Below are 23,494 nucleotides of genomic sequence, written 5' to 3' on the forward strand. Positions count from 1 at the left end.
GTATGACCATCATGAGGTTGGATTTGCTTAAGTTGCTGACATGTTTACAGAACAGTAAGTCTTCCTTTTGACCATCTCAGGAGCTCAGATTCTTGGTTTATATCAGTATTAATATTGCTGAGGCTCTTAAAAATCATTGTTGATTCTGAGTTCACTGTGTTCCCCCACATGTTCCTAATCTTCTTGCTTTTGTATGTGTTCATTCATTTGTAGAATATAAATGGCATTCGCACAGAGGAGGTGGCCGCCATGGCAAAGGGGCCATCTACCAACCCTGACTCTGAACGGGAGGGCCCCAAGCATTCAGTAATTCCTAGTAAGAGCCAAGTGGCCGCCCCGTCGGAGTCTCCACAAAACTTCGACTTTGGCTCCCTCTCCATAAGCAGCAAGGAGACAGACGCGAAGGAGCAGGGGGCCTCTGGCTCTCTTGATGTTAAGGAAGTGCCAGAAGGCCCGAGTGGGGAGTGCGTAGGAGTGGAGGCACAGGCCAGGGCCGCCTCAGAGTCCTCAGTGTCACCAGCTTCCTCTCAGCTGCAACTTGATGAGAAAAAGGCAGAGAGTAGTGAAGAACATGTTACACCAGGAGAGCCACTTGGAAAGCAGAATGGATCATTTCTTGACTCTGGTGTGGGTAACCAGTTCCCCACCCTCATTCGAAGTTTCCAGGTAGTAACTGATTCAGCGATGCAGCTCTAACGACTCACGTTGGGAGAGGGCCACGATCTGTTCTGTGGAGGAGGTGGTGGTGGTGGCCGTGGTGAGGGTAGTAGCCTCTTGGCGTTTTTCAAAAATCTCAGAATAAAATTGATTACTACAAAGACGTTTATTCAGAGACAGTAACATCATGCTTTCTCAAACCCTGATGACTTAACAGAACTCTTGGGGGGTAAACTCCAGCTGTTTATTTTCATGAAGCTGGTGTATGCGCCTCTTTCCCTTGCTCAAGCATGGGCTGTGTAAAGAGGTGAATTGTGATGAGGAGCGTCCGTGTTCTCAGGCCCTGCTCAGAATACTCAAATACGCTTAATTAATAAAAGGGGTAACTGACTTTTTAAGTGAGAATTCAGGCCCCAAATAATTATTTCCGTATTGCAGCCACATAGTACAGCCTACCACTCCCACTGACCCCACAATGGGAGCTCCCATGATTATAGGCACGAATCTGCTACTCTAAGGTGGATGGCCACTTCACTTTACCACAATCAAATGGTAGTTTTAGGGTGATTTATAGTCTTGGGGAAGATGAGCTGATGGACCAGAAACCTTTGGTATTTCACTAATGTTCATTCTTCTGAAATTCTGAGATTAATCACCAGGTGGTGGTAGAACTGATTGTTTTCTTTCCAGTTTTCCAAATACTGTTTCTTTGCAATAGCTCCAAAGTGAGTGTCTGACATTGATTTGAAAGAAGTTAATGAGTTCCCGGGTAATGTGTTCCAGTGCCACTGCCATTTCATGTACCATTTGTACCTAGTGGCGGAAATGCGGCTGATTTTCTTAATTTTAATGGTGCAGTCACAAGGACAAACAAATGTGACTGCTATTTGGCAAATAGTTTTACATTCAGATTCTGAAGATCAGTCTGCAGTGTTTTATATCCCCAATCATAACTGTCTGATATTATAGCTTTCCATTAAGCATATGAAAGTGATTTCGGGAATGCTGTTCTCTCATATCCTTCATGATTTGACACCTCGTGAAGGCCACTTTGGAATTGTGTCCAAGTCTTGGGCAGCAGTTGAGCTAGCCCCTGACTTGATTAGGGTGATCACTTTGATCAGATCAATGTCAGAAGACTAGTTCTCCACAGCTTTGAGAAGACTCCCCGGTAACTGTTTCTCTACTGCTTCACAGCCTCCCCTGGTGAAGACTCAGACCGTCACCCTCTCAGACACTGCCAATGCTGTGAAAAGTGAAATCCCAACCAAAGACGTCCCTATTGTCCACACCGAGACCAAGACCATCACTTATGAGGCTGCCCAGGTAGGACACGGTTTGATGTCTCAGAACCCAAGACTGGAGTAAAGATGAATAACCTTTCTTCACAGGGTTCCAATCCCCTGCTGCAATAATAACGCAAGGCTTTTCTGGGCAGTTCTTTTCAGAAGAGATGCCTGCTCTCAAACCAGTGTAATGGTTGAGAACGTGGGCTTTGGGTCAGACAAACCTGCGCTCAGGTCCCAGCGTCTCCGTTTACTACCTTAAAAGCGTGATTGAACATCTCTGAGCCTGGATGCCCCAGCCCACCCCCCACCTCCACCCCACATGATGTCCGCATCTACCACACGATCTTATTGTGAAGCTTATATAAGACACAGCACTGTGTGGAATTGACTTGAGCACCATGTCTGAAAGCATAAATAAGTACCAGCTATAACAATTATTGTCAGTGTATTACAGTTAAACTTAAAATCACATAAGAATTTAGTATTTAAAATTTTTTTGTTTACTCCCTACTTTCAGTACTATTTCTCCCTCATTGCTGGTAATTTGAATGAGCTAGGGTTGCTTGTGTCAAATTGTTTTCTTTTTTATTCACAGAAGCCAAAAGTGAGAAAAACTCTTCCCTCTATAAACCGAGCTGTAAATTTATTACATCAGCCACTATTTGTTGAGCATTTATGTATTAGGCCAGAGCAGTGTACAGAGTGGACACGGGCCCTACCCTCTGTTACTGATGTTCCAGTCAGGAGAGACAGGCAATAAAACACATAAACAAATGTATGAATTTCAGACAGTGATAAATGCTATAAAAAAACTAAAATAGGATCAAGAATTAGACAGTATGGGATAACATGAAGAGTTGCTATTTTGGGGCTAGATTCAGGAAAATCCTCTCTAAAGAGGTGACATTTTAGCTGAAGCCTGCATGAGGGGAAGGAGGCAGCCATGTGAAGCTCTGTGCGGGTGATTTCACATTAAATCCTTTTGGTTAATCCTCACATCCCTGTAAACTGGATGATGACATCCACCTTGAGGAAACAGTTTAGCTTGCCAGTCACATAGAGTTTGTGTCCTAGCTCAGCCATGTACTCCCAGGATAACTTTAAACAAATTGCCGATCTCTCTAAGCCTCTGTTTCCTGCCTGTGAAGTGGGGTTAATGCTGTCTACGGCTGCAAGACTTGGGAGAGGACGAAGTGAAATGATGTCTGTAAAGAGCCTGGCGCAGACACAGGCACTCAGTCAACGTCCGTACGCTTCCCCCTTCTCTCTCTTGTGGTCCAGAGTATGGGATTTGAGTTTGGTAAATGACGAGAGATTGCTTTAGATTTTCTGGCAGTGGTGATACAGTGTTCTAATTAAAGCAGTGGTTTTGGAAGACGGCCCCCAGAGCTGTGTGCTGAATCCATTAAAGGAGGGGCTGCCTGGAGACGGGAGTATGCTACGGCCCAGTCTGGGGGGCTGCCCGTGAAGAACTAAAGTGTAGCCTGAGGAAATAAGAAGAAAGAGCTGTGTCAGGAGAGACAAGAGATGGATGAACAGGACTTGGCAGTGAAGGGGACTACGAAGGAAGGCAGAGGACATTCCTTTATGACCGTGTGCACTGCAAGCCAGGGGATGTAGGAAACAAGTCATTGCATGTGGAAGGAACCCTTTATGTTGTCACTACCAGGGAACCAACCTGTCCATCAGTAGGGAACAGCTTGGTAAATGATGGTACATGCAATTAAGGTAATTCTGTGCAGCCATTAAAACAAAGCTTCTGATGGGAATAATCTACATGGTAAATTGGTAAATGCAAAAGCACTGTGCAATGTGATATAAGTAATATGCTACTGTTTATAGGAGGAAAAAGGGATGTATGTACAGCTATGTAGGAATACGCTTATAAGTGAATATACTACCTCTGAATAGGTACTCAAAACAAAGACAGAAAACCACCAGTGGTGGCCTGGGATGAAAAAGCCAGGGACTATAGGACTGTGGTCAGGAGTGGGAGGGAGATTGACATTTCACTGATCTCCATTTTGAACTTTTTAAATTTTGTAGCCTGTGCATATCCAATACAAAATTTTTTAATGGTTCAAAATAATTTTTTTTTGTCTTTTTGCTATTTCTTGGGCCGCTCCCGCGGCATATGGAGGTTCCCAGGCTAGGGGTCCAATCGGAGCTGTAGCTGCCAGCCTACGCCAGAGCCACAGCAACGCGGGATCCGAGCCGCATCTGTGACCTACACCACAGCTCACGGCAACGCCAGATCGTTAACCCACTGAGCAAGGGCAGGGATCGAACCCGCAACCCCATGGTTCCTAGTCGGATTCGTTAACCACTGCGCCACGACGGGAACTCCTTTTTTTTTTTTTTTTTTCAAAATAAATTATTTAAAAAGTTGTTAGTGAAGTTCCCTTATGGTGCAGTGGAAAGGAATCCAACTAATTTCCATGAGGATATATGTTTGATCCCTGGCCTCTCTGAGTGGGTTAAGGATCCGGCATTGCCATGAGCTGTGGTGTAGCTTGCAGACGCAGCTCAGATCCTGAGTTGCTGTGGCTGCAGTGTAGGCCAGCAGCTACAAGTCCAGTTTGACCCCTAGCCTGGGAACGTCCATATGCCACAGGTACAGCCCTAAAAAAAGCAAAGTAAAAAATAAAAAGTTGTTAGTGCCATCCTGCCCACAGAAGCCTGTGTTCAATTTGAACGTAGCCCTGCAGAAAAGGGGGAAAGGAAGCAGTCATTTTATTTTTTTAAATTATTTTATTATAGTATAGTTGATTTCCAGTGTTGTACCAATTTCTGCTATCCAGCAAAGTGACTCTGTCTCACACACACACACACACGTTCTTTTTTCTTTTATTTCAATTCTTTTCCATCATGGTCTGTCCCAGGAGACTGGATTTAGTTCCCTGTGCTATACAGTAGCACTTTATTGTTTATCCATTCTAAATAATGTTTGCATCTACTAACCCCAAACTCCAGTCCACTCCATTCCCTCCCCCCATGCCCTTGGCAACTACAAGTCTGTTTTCTATGTCCATGAGTCTGTTTCTGTTTTGTAGATAGGTTCACTTGTGCCATATTTTAGATTCCACATATAAGTGATATAATGTGGTATTTGTCTTTCTCTTCCTGACTTAGTTCACTTAGTATGATAATCTCTAGTTGCATAAATATTGCTGCAAATGGCAAAAGAAGCAGTCATGTTATTATTTTTAACTTTTGAAATTTTATTTGTTTTATGGCCACACCTGTAGCATATGAAAATTCCTGGGCCAGGGATTGAATCCAAGCCACAAGTGTGACCTACTCTGCAGCTGCAACAATGCCAGATCCTTTAACCCACTGCAGCCAGCCGGGGATCAAACCCGAGCTTCTACAGGGATCCGAGCTGCTGCAGTCAGATTCTTAACCCACTGTGCCACAGCAGGAACTCCAAAAAGTAGTCATTTGAAAATATCCTAGCATGTAGGAGGAATAGAGAGGCATCCGGAATGTACGAGATAAAGCATGTAGGCTTTGGAGTTAGATACATCTGGATCTTAATTCCAACACATGCTAGTTTTGTGACCTTCAGCAAGTCACTTAAGGTCTTTGAGCCTTAGCTTTCTCTTCTGAAAAATACCTTTATAAGGTTATTGAGATAAAGATAATATTTGTGTGGCATATAGTAGCTATTCCAAAATGGTAGCTATTGGAGTTCCCTGGTGGCCTAGTGGCTGAGGATCCAGCGTTGTCACTGCTGTGTCTTGAGTCTGATCCCTGGCCTGGGAACTTCCACATGCCGTGGGGGGGAGGTAGCTATTAATATATTGTTATACATCTGCCTTTATTTCATCTTTACCGGGCTTAAGATTGTTGGCCAATGTACGGTTTACTTTTTCTTCTTATTGATGCTAGATGATGGAGTCTAGTGGGGGAAAGTGTGGACTTTGGAATCAAATTTCCAAGGTTTGAGCCTGCTCCACCCCTTATTAGTGTGCAGTCATGTCAGTGAATCACTCCATGCCTCAACTTTCTCCTTTGTAAAATAGGGTTAATGATAATTCTACCTCATAGGATTGTTGCAAGGAATAAATAAGTTAATATACATAAAATGTGCATTTCAGAATGTGCATTTCAAATTAAGTTGTCACTACCATGGAAACAACCTAAATGTCCATCAGTAAGGAACAAGTTAAATAAAATACAGTACATTCCATTAAGGTGATTCTTACAGATATTTTTAAAAGCTTCTAATGGAAATGTCTACGTGATAAGTTGGTAAATGAAGAAGCGCAAAGCAATATAGTGTAAATAATACATTTAAAAAAGTGCCTAGCACATAATAAGCACCAGATAATTATTTGTTATTGTTATTATGTTTTTTTTTTTTTTTAGGGCTGCACCCACAGCATACGGGAGTTCCCAGGCTGCAGCTATCAGCCTCTGCCACAGCCAGGGCATTGCCATATCCAAGCTACATCTGTGACCTATACCACAGCTCCTGGCAACACGAGATTCTTTACCCACTGAGTGGGGCCAGGGATCAAATCCGTGTCTTCATGGATACAAGTTGGGTTTGCTATTTCTCAGTCACAGTGGGAACTCCTATTATGTATTTTTTAAAATTTGTTCACACTTTGAGACATGGTGAGAGAAGGTGGGGAGCCAGGGTAGAGTTTTACTGTTTGCATGTATGTGCATGTATGTGTACTGGAGGTAAAATTTACATATAGTGATATGCACAGATTTTAAGAGTTCATGGTTTTGACAAATGTATCTGCCTGTGTAACCAAGACAGATTTAGGGTACAGAACATTTCCATGACTCCAGACACTTTCTTCATAGCCTTTTCCAGTCCATCCCTACCCCTCTAGACATCCACGGCTCTGATTTCTATCACCATAGCTTATTTTTTGCCTGTTCTTGGACTTCATACATGGAAATATATAGTCATGCACTTTTGTGTCTGAACCTGTTTTTCAGATTCATCCATGTTACATGAATCCATAGTTTTCACTGTTTTTTTTTTTTTATCATTGAGTAGTATTCCATTGTATGAATATACCACAATTTCTTTATCTTTTCATTTGTGGATGGACAGTTGCATTGATTCCAGTGTAGGCCAAATATGAATAAAGCTGCCTTAAACATTCATGTGCGGGTCTTTCTGTGGACATATGTTTTCCCTGACCTTGGGTAAACACCTAAGAGTGGAACTGCTGGGTCATGGATAAAGGGATGTTTAACTTCATAAGCAACTGTGAAAGCCCCAGTACCATTTTAAGGAAACCTTGGTAAGAAAAGAGGCCTCATGTGGGAAGAATGTAAGTCGGAAATCAGAACATCTCCTACCTCTTCCAACCTTCTTCAAAGACAGAAAAGGAGGAGTAAGGGGGTGGGTGGGAGGTAGAAGAAAATAGATTCTCAGGTTTAGCCGGGGAGGAGCTCTTCAAAGAGTTTTAGCCCTCTTGGCACACAGATTCTTAATAACAACTTGTGAAGTTCTTTTATTTCTAAAATCTCTTTTGATCTTCCCAGCAATGCTACAGTGGAGGCAGAGCACATGTTACAGGATTGCCTGTTGTAAGTGAGAAGACTAAAGCTCAGAAAAGTCAGGATGGCTTACCGACTAGTTACGGCCTGAGCTGGGACCCTAACCCCTGTCTTCAGACAAGAAGCTTCTTGCCCTAAGTCCTCCTTCAAACACTTATTAACATAGAACCTTGACAAATTATTTAACCTCTCTGGACCTGTTTTCTTTCTTTTTTTAAATTTTCTTATTATAGTTGATTTACAGTGTTCTGTCAATTTATGCTGTACAGCATAGTGACCCAGTCATACATATATGGACATTCTTTTTCTCATATTATCTTCTATCATGTTCTATCACAAGAGATTGGATATAGTTCCCTGTGATATATACAACAGGACTTCACTGGACCTGTTTTCTTAATTATACAATGAGTATAGATAATAGTACCTACTTTAGATATTGAAAGGTATAATGAAGATAACAGTTGCATTATGTGTGTAGCACGTGGTAGGAGTGCAATAAATATTAGTTGAGTCTGAATCTAAGGTAGATAAGTAGGTCTGGGCTGAAGAAAGTGTTGGTGAACTAGCCAGTAATATGCCTGGGAAGGTAGTGGCATGTGTGAAAGACTCAGGTGACACAATCACATTCTGTCTCTGTTTTCTCCAAATTCCTACCTGGAAGGGAACCCAGCCAGGGACTCTTCTCCTGTGATTCTCTTCTGCCCTCCTCTCCCCAACCCCCACAGCTCAAAGTTTCAGCTCGGTGAAATGTGGTCCTGCTCGTGAACAGGTTTGAGGCCTCTGCTTAGAGTACAAATGACTTATATGAAGAGGCAGAGAAAGATAGTAACTTAACACAGCTTGCTGCGGGGTTCTTTAAGAAAATAATGGCAATTCTCCAAATCCCCCTCTGGGACAGTGTACAATGCCAGTACCAGGTATTTTAGGTCATGACTATCTGGAAAGCATGTAGCTGGGCAGCCTCCATCCTCCTCGTCTCGCTTGTTTCCATCTTGGTCAGGGGTTATCAGCAGCTCTGAGTCTGGGCTAATGGCCCAAATGGTCGCTGATAACTGTTTGTCAGGCTGAGTTTGGCTCCCTGCCAACCATCGCTCTTCCTTTTTGCTGATGTCACTTCTCAGCCTGATCATAATATGTTTATTTTGGTCTTTGTACAGTGGGCTCTGGAGAAATGAGAGGTAGCCCCGGCCCTTGTTCTCTTCATAGATGAGTTGTGTAGCCCCGCATTTTAAATACTTTTAAACCTCTCCTATAATGAGGAGAATCCGTCTCAATAATAGTTTTGTTATCAGAAATGTCATTAAGATATTATATGTATTTCCCACCACTTCGCCTTAACAGGATATCTTCTACCTCCTGTGCTGCAGTCTCCCTTCTTGATCTTTGGAGAAGATAGCCTGAGACTCCTTGGCTCCTTAAGTCCCAGCAAGGACCATTGCTGGTTCCTTCTGGAAAGTTCTACCCTGTGATTCAGAACCTAGCCATGCTTTAGCAATCAAGAGTTTATGCTTTTCTTTTCTGCCTTGAATGATGTTTAAAGAGCTCCAGATTTGTAGAGAGTATTAGTTTTGAGTCCTTTGCAAATCATTCACTTTCTGTGAGCCTGAGTCTTACCTGGGAGTGCTAATAGGTTCCTGCCTTTCCTATTTATATTCACAGGGCTTATGTAAGCATCAAAAAAGGTAAAGTTTTGAAGGCTATGTGTGAACTATAAAATGCCGTACGCATGTGCACAGTTATTGTCACTCTTGTTGAACCTGTGGCTACATTCCTGCTTCCTTTTTCTGATCGTGTCACTGACCCAATGCTGAGGAAACCAGATTCATACAACTTTTTTAGGAGCTTTATTCCCAGGGGATTAATTTTATTTATTAATCAAGAGATCATTGTAAGGGAATTGGGTTTTTGCTTTAGAACATACATCTGCAGAGCAAAGCTACATCTACAGCATTCGCCCACGAGGCTTCCGAAGAGGCCCTGCTGACGAGTTGTGCTTCCTTCTGCAGACTGACGACAGCAATGGGGACTTGGACCCAGGAGTCTTGCTGACAGCTCAGACCATCACATCTGAGACCACCAGCAGCACCACCACAACTCAGATTACCAAGGTAACAACAGACAGCTAGAAATTCCTTCTGAAATCTAGTGGCACGCCAAGCTTACTGCCTCTCTGCAAGAAGGACCCTGGTCCCTAAGCAAAGGTTTTTAGCCTCACCCCTGTGGAGCCAAATTATCTCCACTGTCTGGGGTGGAAAGGCTCTGCTTTTGCCAGCAATAAGCCCAGGAGGACCCTTGGTATCCTACCTACTTAGTGGTTTCATAAGGTCGCCTGTGGTTGTTCTCTTTACACATTCATCTTTCTCTCTGGTCAGTGGGTCTCCCATCTGGCTGTGGAAGTAAGTTTAAAAAGTCAGTTTAAGGGCAGGTGTTACTGGTATTATTAAGCAACTGTATTTTCTAAGCCAAAAATCAAAACTCGAGGTCTGACAAATAATTTTTATGTCATGTCCATCAAGCCATAGGAACTATAGTTTGGATACTGAAATAATGGAATTATTAGAATATGTTTCCAGAGGGGGGGGCAGGAGGGACAAAGTATCTAAAATTGGAACAACTCCTAAAAAATCAGACAGTCCATGTTTGCTGTAGCACTAGAGGAGAAAACATTTTCTTATAAGAAATCTAGATTCCTGACCAGCCTCCATCATCAACACACAGATGTTTAGATTTTTATTTTCTTCAAGTAGGGAAACCTGTCCACCCTGAGGGGGATTATTTGAGGATCTTTTGACATTTTATTTTTTTTAATGTTCGCACCTGTGGCACATGGAAGTTCCCAGGCCAGGGACTCAATCCAAGCCACAGCAGCAACACCAAATCCTTTAATCCACTGTACCAGGTTGAGGATTGAACCTGCGCCTCCCTCTGTAGCCACCCAAGCCACTGCAGTCAGATTCTTAACCTACTGTGCCATGGAGGGAACTCTAAAAATGTTATATATATTTCTTTTTTTGTTGTTTTTTTTTAAGGGCAGACCTTCGGCGGTGGCGTTTCCCAGGCTAGGGGTCAAATCAGAGCTACTGCTGCCGGCCTACGCCACAGCCACAGCAACGCAGAATCCGAGTCAAGTCTGCGACCTACACCACAGCTCACGGCAATGCTGGATCCTTAACCCACTGAGGGATCAAACCCGCAACTTTATGGTTCCTAGTTGGATTCGTTTCTGCTGTGCCACGATGGGAACTCCTAAAAATGTTTTAAAATAAAGATCCTAATTTCAAGCTTCATGACATTTTTGTTTATATTCTTCTGATTTTTTTCCGCTCTTGAAAATTATCAAAATATACGGGAAAAGAGCAAAAAGAGACACCTGTCTGTTTTGTTTACTCACTGAAATTCTACGGTATTTGGGAGGAAGGAAAAGGAAAAAGTGAATAAATAGAGAATTATGACATTCTGTTTAGCTTATTAAAGATTTTAGCAATACAGGGGAATAGTGGTGTCTCATTTCAGCAGGTCTAGCCAAGATTTTGAACATTTTGTGAGAAAGCTGTCTTATCCAGCACCCAGCAGCAGCTTAAAATTTGAAGTGTAGTTTTCAGACTAATTTCTTGCTGTTTGTTGTTGGTTTGTTTTGTCTGTTTGTTTGGTTTTTGCTGGTTTGGGTTTTGTTTTGTTTTTCCTTTTTTTCTCATATGATCACCTCCCTTTGGTTTCAGACTGTAAAAGGCGGGATTTCTGAGACCCGGATTGAAAAGAGAATTGTGATCACAGGAGATGGCGATATTGACCATGATCAGGTGGGAACGCTGAGGGAATTCTAGGCATGAGAGGGTGGCTGATGGACGCCAGAGCGGGCTTGCAAAAGACAACAGCTTCATCTCCCAAGAGCCCCCTCTGCTACTCTAGCTCTTAATTGAGAAGGACAAAGGGAGTCAGACCATGGAAGCCTGTGCGGTGGGGACCACAGACTGGGGAAGCAGGCAAGTGTGAGAGAAAGAATATGCGCTTTGGACTCAGAAGATCTGAGTTCAAATCCTAGTTCTTTCCACATTCTGGCTCGCAACTCCCGAGGCCTCTGTTTCCTCATCTGTAAGATAGCGTCTTCCTTCAAGCTTGTTGTGAGGATCCAGTGAGACACGGACAGATGTACATCGTGTGGCGCATGGTGGGCTCCAAGCAAATGCAGTTCAGGGATATCGTGTCCCTCCACCTGTGCTGGAGACAGTAGACGATATCAAAGCAAGGTGTAGCTCTAGCCTCTGAAGGCTGTCATGGCTGGGGGGCCAGCTCGTGGGGACATAATGTGATGGCCTGGAAATCAGGAGACTTAGAACTTGGTTTTTGTCCTAGATCTATCACTTGCTGTATGACCTTGGCCAAATCACTTTACCTCCATTTTTTTTTTTTTTCCCTCCTCTCCTAAAAGAGAGTAGGTTGATCTAGATAATTTCTGGGCCCTTCTGAGTGCTAAAATTCTATGCTTTTATGTTAATTAGGTGCTAATTGTGTGCTTCAAGCAATTAGCAAATAATAAGGTCAGGATTAATGTTCCCAGTTCTCTGCTGGATGAAGTTAGAACAGTAAAGCTGCAAAGAAGAGCGGTGGAAGAGACTGCATGCAAATGCCTCTGGAAGCATTGGCAGGAGTGCTGGAGCAATAGCTCTGTGGTCTTTATGGTTATATGCTGAGTGCCTTAAAAGAAAAAACAAAAAAAAAAAACAGAAAACTGAGCTGTAGTGCTGGCAGTCTCTTGGCAGCAGGACTGAGACTTACAGCTGAGAACACTGGCCTGAGGGTCCCAGCAGCAAGGGGGCAAAAGCCCAGGCAGGAGGCCTTACAGCCTGTTTGCCTCAGCTCAGGGGATACTGCTGCATTACCATCCTCCCCCCACCCATGCAGTCTGGTGTGATCTGACCCCCTGCCATGAGCTTGGCCTGTGCTAGACAAGAACAGCAGGATGGCAAGGTGTTTTGGCTTTGGAGTGAGACAGACTTGGGTTGAATCCTGACTCTGCAACTTACTGGCTGTGTGCCTTTGAGCAAGTGATTTTACCTCTCTGAGCTCTAGTCTCACCATCTGAAAAGTAAAGATCATCATATGTTTCTCTCAGTTACTGGGACAAAGGGACAAACACACTTAATAGTTTCGAAAGGTGCTCTTGTGTCAAGGGACACGTGGAAGGGATGAGACATTGTGCCCTCTGGATGGGGCATGCACTTTGGGAAGGTGTGGCTGTCAGAGAGAGAGAGGCAGAGGCCAGGGTAGCCAGAGAGGGGGCTCGGGCTGGGCCTTGAGCGGATTGGTTGGGGAAACAGGGTGAGGGAGGATGAGCAGTGGCCTGTGGAGGTAGTGGGGCCAAGAACGGCTTTCATGGAGTCCAGGGACTGAAAGGGATTTCCCTGCTTCCTGTTCCTCCTGGAGGTGATCTTAAGAGCCAGGGTCACCGTGAGCTGGTCAGAGGTAGCTGGAGTCCTTTTGATGGGGGGCCTGTCTTGAGAATCCCTCGCTTCCATCTCCCAAAGGCCATGTTGGGCTCTTCCACATTGGGGTGCTCTGAGCTTGAGGGGCAGCAGTGGTATCCTTGCTCTTTTTTGACTCTCCCTCCGCTCCCTTCAGCTTTTCTAAAATGATCAAAACTCCTCCAGATGCTAAAACAAGGTTGTCGTCCCCTTCCGCCTCCTGCTGAAATTAAAAGTGTGGTAAAGAGGAAAGTCTGATGGACTTAAGTGAAATCCCTGTTGTATGAAACTTACTAGCTGTGAAACATTAAGCACTTTATTTAGTCACTGAATCTTGTTTTTTTTCATTTATAAAATGGAAATAGGAGTTCCTGCTGTGGCACAGTGGGTTAAGGATGTGACATGCAGCCATGACATAGGTCACAGCTATGGCTCAGATTCAGTCACTGGTCTGGGGACTTCCATATCCCATGGGTGTGGCAAAAAAAATTTAAAAATAAAATGGAGGAGTTCCCATCACGGCGCAGAGGAAATGAATCCAACTAGGAACCCTGAGGTTTCGGGTTCAACCCCTGGCCTTGCTCAGTGGGTTAAGGATCCGGTGTTGCTACGAGCTGTGGTGTAGGTCGCAGGCGCAGCTCAGATCCTGCGTGGCTGTGGCTGTGGTGTAGGCCAGCAGCTGTAGCTCTGCTTCAACCACTAGCCTGGGAACCTCCATATGCTGCAGGTGCGGCCCTAAAAAGCAGAGAAATAAAAATAAATAAAATGGAAATAATGATGCTGCCCTAATTCACTGAGTTCTTGTGAAGATTAAGTAAATAAGAAGTAATGTACTTAGGCCAGTGTGTGGTGTGTCACAGGCACTCCCATTCTTTCTTTCTTCTCTCTACTTTCACCAAAGACATCTCTTTTTATAGCCTGCTTTGTCGTTTTCCTCTCCTGTCCTGAGCTTCTCATTTTTCCTGTGCTGAGCACAGACTTTGTCCCTTCGACTGAATCCTCCCAGACCCGCCCAGGCGTGATGATCACCCCTGAAGTCCCTCTCTGACTCCTTAAGACAGCTCTAGCCTTTCCCGGTCTCGGTGTTTTCATTCCTAAGCAGGATAGGGTAGCAAGGCCAGCATCAGCTTGGCTTAGCCTCAGTACTGCAGGCAGAGAAGTTGAAATGGTGTCCTGTGACCCCTGCCTTCCTTCACCAGCCTGCCTGCTTTCTGCTTGATGGGCATTGTTTTTGTCTTTCTCAGGTCCTCGTACAGGCCATCAAGGAGGCAAAGGAACAGCACCCAGACATGTCAGTGACCAAGGTGGTCGTCCATCAGGAGACCGAAATCTCTGAGGAGTGAGCTCAGGTATGGGCTGTTCTTGTGGGGTGGAGCCATCCCCTCAAAGGCATCCACACCAGGACCTGATCAAGTGAAGGCAGAGGAGCTCCGATGAGGGTGACTTGGGAGGTTATTAAGTATCCAGCTCCAACTAAAGCAGCTAGGCCTCCTCCTGCCCTTAGCAGTGCTGCGTGGCAGGTTGGAAGAGATGCCCCAAAGGTGGATGTAAACCCCACCCATCTCTTGAGTTTTCCTGTGTCCTCCTGCCTCTCCCCCTCACCTACCCCCACCCACCTGCTGCTCTGCTCTCTGCTGTCACCAATCTCTCTGACTCTAGACCTCAGAGGGCCAAGAAGAGAGAACAAAACCAAGAAAAGCAGGACCAGCTCTCTAGAAATGAGGGTTTTAGGGGACAGGGAAGAAATGGCTGAAGCTCTGGGGCCAGACTAGAGAGTTAGAAGCAGGGTAGCTGCTTTAGGGGAGCCGGGGAGCCAGATAAATTCATGCCTAAAAGTACAATCACCGTGTAGGTCCAGGCCCTGATTGCCACTTGTGGCCACAAGAACTTGGCCCTGGGACTGGGAAGCAGTGTCTTTTGTGGGATTTTAAAACTTTGCTTCTTTCTTTCCTCTAGGAACTATCCTCTCCCCTCCCCCCACTCCCTACCCATCTCCCATCTGAGAGAAAACCAGCGGAATGATCAAGAAGCTAACCTGCAATTGTCAGACTTCAGACTTTTAAGATGATTCTAAATCACCAGAAAATCAATTTCATTTTCTATTTGGAGTTTATACCAAGAGAGTCTTCTCTATATCACTGATCCTTTTGAATACCTTTTTCTATATTGTGATACCAGAAATTGTTCAACTTTTCACTCTATGGACTGTTTTTAAGGAGCTTTTTGGTTTTTTATGGGGTGGTTTGTAACCCCTTCAGCCCAGCCTCTCCCCATGTTTACTGACAAAGTCCACACCGTTCTTGGGGAAATCCTCCAGTGACTCTGTCAGCTGTGTTGGGGGCCAAAGCCAGCTTAACGGGGCTTCCCTGCTCCTCCCCTAGTTTTATACCCCTTTCAATGACAGGAGAAACTTCAGAAACCAGCCCTTTCTCAGAGCCAATGATGTGACTTTACCAGAATGTCAGGCAGGGCTGCTGCCCTGATCCACAGAGCCCAGGAAAATGTCCCTGTCCCTTTGCTAAGGGTGGTTTTGGTGAGGCAGAGACCTCTGCTAAGAAGGTAGTATTGTTTTTCCTTCCTCCCTCCTGTTCTTTCTTTTCGGAGCTTCTTTAGATCAAAGACATAAGGAGTAGCTTCAGATATATCCGATACTGTGAATGTTTGACCACCTCGGTGGCCTTCGCCCTCCTGCCCTCCTTCCCCTTTTACCTCATCAGAAGCAGTGGCTCTGCTAAGTGCTCCCCCACCTCCCATCTCAGGAGACCAAAACTCACGGAAAAATAGGCACTTTTGGCCAAAAGCACTGATGGCACATTTTTAGTGGTGATTTGGACAAAGAAAGTTAAATGAGATTTTTAAAAAGATGTTCTAGTTCCGGCAGTGTGCACTTCACATGGGGAATGGTGGGTTTACCTCAGTCGGATCCTGCTAGGAAGTATTTCCAGGAGACCACCCCTGGGCCGCTCCCTTTAATCCTGGGGTGACAAGGGGTGTGACTCAAAGAGGAGGTGGTTGTGGCCCGTGACCTTTCTCTTCCCTGCTGGTACCTGCCTTCAGATACCCTTCAGGAGTCCAGGAATTGGCTTTTAGGGGCCACCCTTGCCACAAAACCCCACCCCACCGGACAAGGGGTACCAGCACCAGCTCCGCTCCTTCCCACCTGCCATCTGAGGTCTGTTGGTTTTGCGGCTTGATTTTTGTGGTGGGTTTGGCTTTGATTTGGGGTTTTTTGTTGTATTTTTTTTCTTTTGGCTTTGAAAATGAGAACTGATGTCTCCATTTCCACTATTCCTGGTAAAGATTTGGGGGCATTTTTATTCAATAGGGCTTCTCTAATCTCCCAGCTTGCTTCCCACAAACATCTGTCTGGAAGTTCTTAGAATTCTAATTCTAGGACAGAAAGTGAGCTTCCTGAAGTAGACAGTCAGTCACAGCCAGCGGTTGCAGGGGGCACCAGGGCAGTGAGCAGGAGAGAAGTCTACAGCCACTGCTCCCAGCAGTGGGAACCAGTCACATGTGCCAGAGTCTCTCCTGGCTGAGTTTTGTTTAGACAAACTCGGTTGATTTGAACTGATTTCAGGTGCGTGCATTTTCCTCTTAGTACTTACATGAGACTGTTACTAACCAACAGGTAGCTCTCCTCTGGGCAGGGACAAGAGCTCAGGTGGGATGTGTGACAGGCCAGGGGAAAGGAGAGTGCCCCTTCTCAGGGACAGACTCATGGCCTGGGGGCATGGAGTCTGGAACCATGGGGCTTTCAGGGTGGAGCCCAAGCCTGGGCTTTGTTGCCCAGAGCAGTGGCGAGGTTGGAAATCCAGCTCACCTCAAACAGGCTGGTGTGAGCTCGCCTGTCAATGGCCAGCTGACCTGTTGGAAGAGCTGCAAGGGCTCATAGAGCTGAAACCTGTGGAATGAAGCTGGGAAAAGAGGCCGGGGCATGCGCATCAGGAAGCTGGTACACCGAATATTCTGTGCCCTCCAGGTCAGAGTAGCAGCTCTCATAGCAGAGGATCCGGCCCGCAAATTTCCCCTCGATCTGTCACCAGCTCACTAACACTTGTCCCTGCCTTCTTGTCTATAAACTGGACCAGATCCCCATGCCCTTCCAGTGCTGAGAAACCAGGATTTGGACAAGCCACCATGAGTGGTGTTCTTCCAAGCCTCTTTCCCTTTCCTGCCTCTCTGGTTAGAGAACTTGGGGTTTGCCAATTATTTGGATTTTTTTTTTTCCTTCTTGCAATTGTGTGTGTGTCATTGTGCATGAAGAAAAACAGACTGTCCAGGTGGAAATGGTAAAGAGGGGAGAAGAGTTCATTTCCAGGATAAAAGATTTGGCGGCAGTTTTCCTGAAGTGACTCAGGCATACCACAGTAACAACTCTTGCTGCAATTTTATTTTTATTTCACTTGAGAAATAAAGATTTCCTCCAAGCCACACGAGGTCTCTGCCACCCACCCACCCACAAAGCAGGATCTGAATTTATCAACCAAGGGCCCATAGAGCCGCAGGGACCTGTCAGGGAATCTTGCCCACACACCCCCAGTCCCCCACTGTGTGTTCTTCGGGGCAGCTGGGGGTGAGGGGGTGACAGTCCACCTTGGGAATGGAGCCAGAGCTACGGCTTGACCAACACCAAGGAGTGCTCGTGGGAATAGCTGCCCAGGATCTCAGCCCCAGGCTGGGTGGTTTTACAAATCTCTCTCAAATGTTTTATTTTGGTGACAAAAATGAAGGAGCTTTGTAAATTTTTAAAAAAAGATTATGAATCATTATCAAGTAGTTTACATTTCTTGACAAAATAGGAACTATGGCAGCAGAATCAAATTGGCAAAATCCTTAGATTAAGTAGGCAATAATTAGGTCTGCTGTTTTGGCCTTTCATAGTAAGAGAAATGGTGGTAGTGTTTAGATATGTGTTTGGTCTTGCTTCTTGTATTGCATTTTTCAATAAATTAAAAAAAAAAAAAAAAAAAAAAAAGACGGACTCCCTGAAGGTTGATCAACTTTTAAAGTTCTTTTCTCCTACTGGCAACTTGGAAAAAATTAAACATGGGTCAGAGAGACCCAATCTAAGCCATTTTCTAAAGCTTTCCACATTGGCCAAAATGCAACTTCAACATATAAAAGGACTTCTGAGAACTGGCAAATGCTTTTTGCCAACTGGAGGGAGATTCCTTGGCATAGGCCACGACAAAAGAGAGAAGGGGGTTTCTCAGGCCTTTTGGGGGAGGGGCCAGACCCTCAGTATGGAGGCACTGGCAGTAGTGTAGCTCAGTGGGATGTATCCTGCGTGGCTGAGGGAAGAAGGGGGTTGAGGTGGTAGGAGTTAAAGGCTAAGTCCCCATTCCAGATGGCAGTGGAAGGTCTTATCTCTACCCCATTGCCCATCTTCCCAAAGGCCCAAACCCCCTCACCAGTGCCACCATGGAGGGAGCCTGTCCCAGCCTATAACATCACAACCTACCTTCCAAGTCTTAGGGTCCTTGCCCACCACTTCAGTTTTGCCAGCTCACCAGTTGCATCTCCCAATCACCCTGGCCTGGACCTCCAGCCCCTTCAGGTACCTGTCCAGAGCTAAAGCCGCTTTTGGAGGCTGAAGGAATTCCTGAGGCCAGAGCATGCTGGTCTCCAGAGTCCACATTAAAACGTTCTCTCTGGCTTATTGAACCCTTGTGCAGTTGGTATTTCTCTGTGAACCTTCAAGTCAGGATGCCTTAGCAGCTGCTGGCTCCAGAGCATCCATCCCCTGGATGTGACAGCTACTAGATATTGGGACTCAGTCCTGTATTGGGACCAAGGTCTGTGCTGCAGCCTCATAGCAGGCTGTCCCCTGCTCTTCAGACCCGGGCCCCCAAGTTCCCTCCTCCTCCCAACTTGGCATAACCCCCCAGACTGAGGCGGTCCAGCCGTGGCCAGCTTCGGTGAGCACAGTCCCTCGCTGCTGGGGCCCCAAGCAGGAGCTCCCCAAGTCCCAGATCCAGAGACTTGGAATGTTCAATGCAGGAACCAGAGGGCTGCACGGTGATAATCACATGGCCAGTCTGGGTCCGTGGACCCCAGGGTGGGTGCAGCCCAGAGCCCTTCAGAGGGTAACTATTGAGCAGGGCAGGTAACCCCAAGCGAGGATTAGCAGGCTCTGAACGCAGACTCCGCAGTGAGGGGACGGGTGAGGTACCCCGACGCGGGGACAGGTCCCAGCTTTCCTGCTCCACGCAGCCAATGGCTCGGGGAGTCCTGGGGCCAGGGCTGGGGAGAAGAGCGCAGTCCCAGCCCGGGCCGTCGGGGGGCCGCAGCGCCTGAGCCCTCAGCACCCCCTGGCGAAGCCGTCGCGTTTCCAAATCGCGGTTCTCATAGAGTAGCGTGTTGGCGCAGATGAACACGAACAGGCCAACGCCCATGACCACAGGTCCAAGGAGCCGCAGCCTCTCGTGAGGGCCATGGGCCCGGCCGGCGCCACGACCCTCGCGCCGCAGCTCGGTCAATGGGGGCGAGCTGGAGTTTGCAGCCCGGGGTCCTGGGATCCCGGCGCGATGCGGCCAGTAGCCGGCCACTGCAATGCCCATGCCCACCAGTACCACCAGCGCCCCCAGCGCTGCGAACGCCCCCGACGGCGAGCGCAGCCGCAGCCGCGCCCGCACCCGCAGAGGCTCGGGCGGGGAGCGCGGGCGCCGGCGGCGGCCCAGGCGGCGGCCCAGGCGGGAGACGCGACCCTCGGGGCTCCTCCGCACTTCCCCGCAGTCTCCGGGGCTCCCAGCCGTCATCTCGCCGCCGTCCGGGCGCTCTGCAGAGAGAAGGTGAGAGGCAGGGACTGAATCGACGGGCCTAGGGTCGAAGCTCCAGATCGGGGGCTCAAGTCCGGGAGGGAAGATGGGGCTTCTCCGCCCAGGACGCTTGGAGATCCCTGGCGGCCACCCCCGGCTTTTCCCGGGCTGCGAGGCGGGGAGCCGCCCCCGATCGGGTTTTCCGCAGCGGAGCTCGGAGCCAGAGACGCGCGGCAGAAGCCGGAGTTGGCCGGGATCGCGGGCGAAGACGAGGGAGGGGGGCACGCGCTGCTCCCTGGCGCATCCTGGGCTGCGGGGCTCTGGTCGCCTGAGCTCTCTTCGCCAGATTGCGGGTCCCGGGCCACCGGAGGTGTGGGGCCACCGGCAGCGGCGTCTCCAGCGTAAGTCCCGCCCGAGCTCGACCTCACCCCCGCACGTGGTTGCACCGTAGTAGAGGGAGGGGTCACTTAGCCGCCCGGGTCTGCTAGGGTAGCTCGCTGGCCCCACCTCCCCCACCCCTACTGCGCTTCACATACCGCAGCGGAGGAAGGAGGGGGTGTCACGGACTCCAGCCTCTTCCTGCCCGCCCCCTTCTTCCAGACCTCCTCAGTCAGCACTGAAGCTGCAGCAAGAGAGACTCGAGCTAGACTCCGAGAAGACCACTCTGACCAAGACCAGTGGCAGACTTTACCCAGCATTTCTTTAAACTCCGCGAAGAAGAGGCCTCCCCCTCCTGCGAGGCCGGGCTACGGCCCGGGCAGGAGGTAGGGGGCTGCGGCCCGGGCGCCTTGCCGGGTGAGCTCCCCTCCAGGCTTTCCCGTTGGCCCGGGCAAGGCTGTCCTCGTAGGTTTCAGCGTTTCCCATTCGGGCTCCTCGGGATGAATCATCCCCCTTCCCCGCTGCCTGGCCTCCTCCGACCGAATGGCCCGTGTCCCAGCCGTAGCAGCACTGCCCTTGCACCTCAGACTGCCCCAGGGTCGAGGCCGGCCGGCATGAGCCCCTCCTGGCTGCTGATACAGCCCGGCCTGAGGCCTGGATCTGGGCCGGGCAGGAGTAGCTGGGCTGCGTGTGATGTGGCCCCTATGGAAGGGAGGGTGTGGGAGGAAACGGGGCCTCGGTCCAGGCGCTCTGGGCCGCAGGAGAGAAGGGTTAAGACCTCGCTGTCTAATGGTGCGTCCTCAGGGCCCCAGTCTGGTTTCTCAACAGCTCCAGCGCTGGAGCCCGTAGCAGAGGCCCCGGAAGGAGGCCTTGTTGCCCTACACACTCCCATCCGCACTCCCGAAGCTCCAAGCAGGACATTCCATCCCTGGCTTGGACAGGAGCGCTTAAGTCCCGGGGCCTAGCAAGGAGCCCCGGCGTTTCCTGCGTCCAAAGCCTGGTGTTCACAGAGGTAAACTGTGGCCCAGAGAAGCGAAGGGGCCTGTCGGGGTCACAGGCCACACAGGACGGGGGATCCACATGGACCCAACGCTGGGCACTTCTCCGCACAGCCCCGGGGAGCGTCCTGGGGGGGAAGCGAGGCCCATTACCCTTTCTCCAGCCCCATACTGAAGATACGACCACCCCATCCCAGGCCAGGCTGGCGCCCCGGGCCCAGTTCCGGAAAGGTCACCCCTGAGTCCCGCGGGCCCTGGCGGGGAAGGAAGCGGAGGCGTGCAAAGATATATGGGGCCGAACATGCTCAGAGACCCTGAGACTCAGGAGGGTGTGAGTCAACGCTGGGGGCCCCTGGGAGGCAGAAACTTGGAGACACTGTCCGAAGATACCAGGTCGCGGGAAATTGCTCGGGCCCGGGGCCGGGGCAATCCGGGGTCCGGCCTCCGCACGAGTCCACACTCCGGCCCTGGGGCAAGGGAGGACCTGGCTCCTGCCCTCCCCGAGGCCTTTCCGGAGGGAGGGGCCAGACGAAAAGTTGGGGAGAGTGGAGGGCGAACCCCAGGCCCTAGTTTTGCTCACCTGGCGGCGCTAAGCCGCGCCGTGCCGGGGTGGGTCCGAGTACGACTCCGAGTCCGAGTCCGAGTCCGCGCGCAGCGGCTCACTGCACTGCCAAGGTCTCCGCGGAATCTTGGCCCCCGGCCCCGCCCCCGGCCCCAGCCCCGCCCAGCGCCGCCCTGGCCCCACCCCCTGGGAGCCACAGGGATTGTCTGGCCAGTGCCCCGCCTGGCCCCACCACAGGAAGGAGGAAGCGACTCAAGTCAGGCTCGCAGGTAAGCGCTGTGTGTGCGCCCGGTGTCTCAGAGGATCCGGGGGCCTGAGTCCCGGTTAACGACGTTTAGAAGGCCTGGGAGGGTGCCCTCTTCTCACGTGGGGAAACTGAGACCCCGAGCTGGAGAGTCCCCTATCCAGCCCCACAGCCTGAGCGAGTAGACAAGATTTGAAGCCCTCACGCCCTCCCCCGCCTCGCAGAATCCCTCCTTACAGGCACCCGGTAGAGGACTCTCGGGGGGCATCTGAGAGCCCACAGGTGCCCAGCGCCGTCCAAAGAGCTTCCCAGAGGAGGCGGCCTGAGTTCCTGCCTCCGCCCGACCCCACAGCTCTTCCTCTGTTTGAATCTCACTGCCTTCACCTGTAAAATGGGCATAATGCTGTCTGCCTCGCAAGATGATGAGAAGTGAAAATCCGGCCTCGAAAGCGGGGTTACATGATTAGGGGGCACAGCCGGCAGAAGCCTGAGAGCTCTCAATGAACAGTAATCACGTGGGGGGAGGGGTAAATGGAGATGAAGCCGGTTCTCAGAGCAGGGTGAGTCGCTTGGAGTGTCCTGCTGGCCTCCCTAACCTACTCGAAGAAGATGCGCTCAAGCTGCAGTGGGGAGGCGGTGCTCGTCCCAAATCAGGAGAAGGTTTCGGAGGGCTGCGGCGCCCCCCGCCGACTGGCCCGAGGGGGGCGGCGGAGCTTTAGTGCCCCTCCCGCCCCCGGAGGCAAGAATGTGGATTGGAGCCAGGGGGTTCGGCCGGCGGCCCAGTTTCCATGATGCTGGGGGCGGGCTCGGAGGAGGAGGAGTGGTGCGGGCGGATTGCCAGCCTCCGCGCGGCCCCCCTCACTCCCGCAGCCCAGCCGGGCCCCTCGGGAGGAATTTCCGGCCTGGGACTGATTATAACCCGCCCCTCCCCCCAGCCGCGGGGACCCCCCGGCACGCGGGACCAGAGGGGAGGGCGACCGACGGTAATGAGACCCGGCTGTGCGCCCGGGGGGCGGGGCGGGGTGGGGGAAACTCGAGGAAGTCGCCGGCCTGGGCCACCCTACTCTCCAACGCTTAGCCACACAGCACAGCTGGGCCTCGAACCCTGGCTCTGGCCCTCCGGCTCAGCCGAGGAGCCCCGAGGCCACCCCCTGGTGGCGGGGCCTCCTCCAGTGGGGCGACTGCGAGGATACGCGTGTCTCCAGGAGGTCACGGCGGGTGGGGACGCGTCTCGAGTCCTGGGGCCTCACCCCTGCGGATGTCCGAGAGCGAGGCCATGGTCGCCTTCCTGCCGCCCAGTGTGGGACGCAAGGCTCCCTTGGCCTGAGTTCGTGTCTGAGCTGTTGCCCGTGCTCCACTGAGGCAGTGACCTCCCTGCCTCCTCCCACTTCTTGCCTCCGCCATTCCCTTTGCTGGAGACCCCTTCTTCGCCGCGCACTTTGTCCCCCTCCCCACATGCAGACCCCACCTAACACCGACGCTCCTGCTCCCTGCTCTTCCTGGGGACACCACCTCTAGAGGCCAAATCCCAGGTAGCCTCCCCGTCCTTGTCCCCCTACTCTACCTGCCCTGGCGTTTATCACTTGCTCCTCCTCCCTCCCCTCCCAGCTT

General features: G+C 49.6%; 2 protein-coding genes across 17 annotated transcripts in view; one reads left to right on the forward strand and one right to left on the reverse strand.

The window, feature by feature from the left end:
* EPB41 (erythrocyte membrane protein band 4.1) overlaps positions 1-18,607 on the forward strand; it is a 168,611-nt gene extending 150,004 nt beyond the window's left edge. For 9 of the 15 annotated variants that reach the window (XM_047792919.1, XM_047792921.1, XM_047792922.1 and 6 more), the window contains 5 exons: positions 1,855-1,983; positions 9,485-9,586; positions 11,198-11,278; positions 14,185-14,289; positions 14,897-18,607. In XM_047792919.1, coding sequence (XP_047648875.1) covers positions 1,855-1,983; positions 9,485-9,586; positions 11,198-11,278; positions 14,185-14,283 — 411 coding nt within the window. In that variant the 3' untranslated portion in view covers positions 14,284-14,289; positions 14,897-18,607. Of the gene's footprint in view, positions 1-213; positions 667-1,854; positions 1,984-9,484; positions 9,587-11,197; positions 11,279-14,184; positions 14,290-14,896 lie in introns of all 15 variants that reach the window. The other 6 variants (XM_047792916.1, XM_047792915.1, XM_047792917.1 and 3 more) reach the window with 2 other exon arrangements.
* Positions 17,319-21,742, reverse strand: TMEM200B (transmembrane protein 200B). Of its 2 annotated transcripts, XM_047792932.1 has the most exons (3): positions 21,658-21,740; positions 20,238-20,323; positions 17,319-19,721 (listed from the first exon to the last, which is right to left on the reverse strand). In XM_047792932.1, the coding sequence occupies exon 3, from the start codon at positions 19,699-19,701 to the stop codon at positions 18,778-18,780; it is 924 nt and encodes a 307-aa protein (XP_047648888.1). In that variant the 5' UTR covers positions 19,702-19,721; positions 20,238-20,323; positions 21,658-21,740; the 3' UTR covers positions 17,319-18,777. The 2 variants fall into 2 exon arrangements, with proteins under 2 accessions (XP_047648888.1, XP_047648887.1); XM_047792931.1 differs by lacking the exon at positions 20,238-20,323 and having other exon boundaries at positions 21,658-21,742.
* Between the last annotated feature and the right edge of the window lie 1,752 nt (positions 21,743-23,494).

This window comes from Phacochoerus africanus, chromosome 8 (genome assembly GCF_016906955.1).
Source record: "Phacochoerus africanus isolate WHEZ1 chromosome 8, ROS_Pafr_v1, whole genome shotgun sequence".
NCBI lineage: Eukaryota > Metazoa > Chordata > Mammalia > Artiodactyla > Suidae > Phacochoerus > Phacochoerus africanus.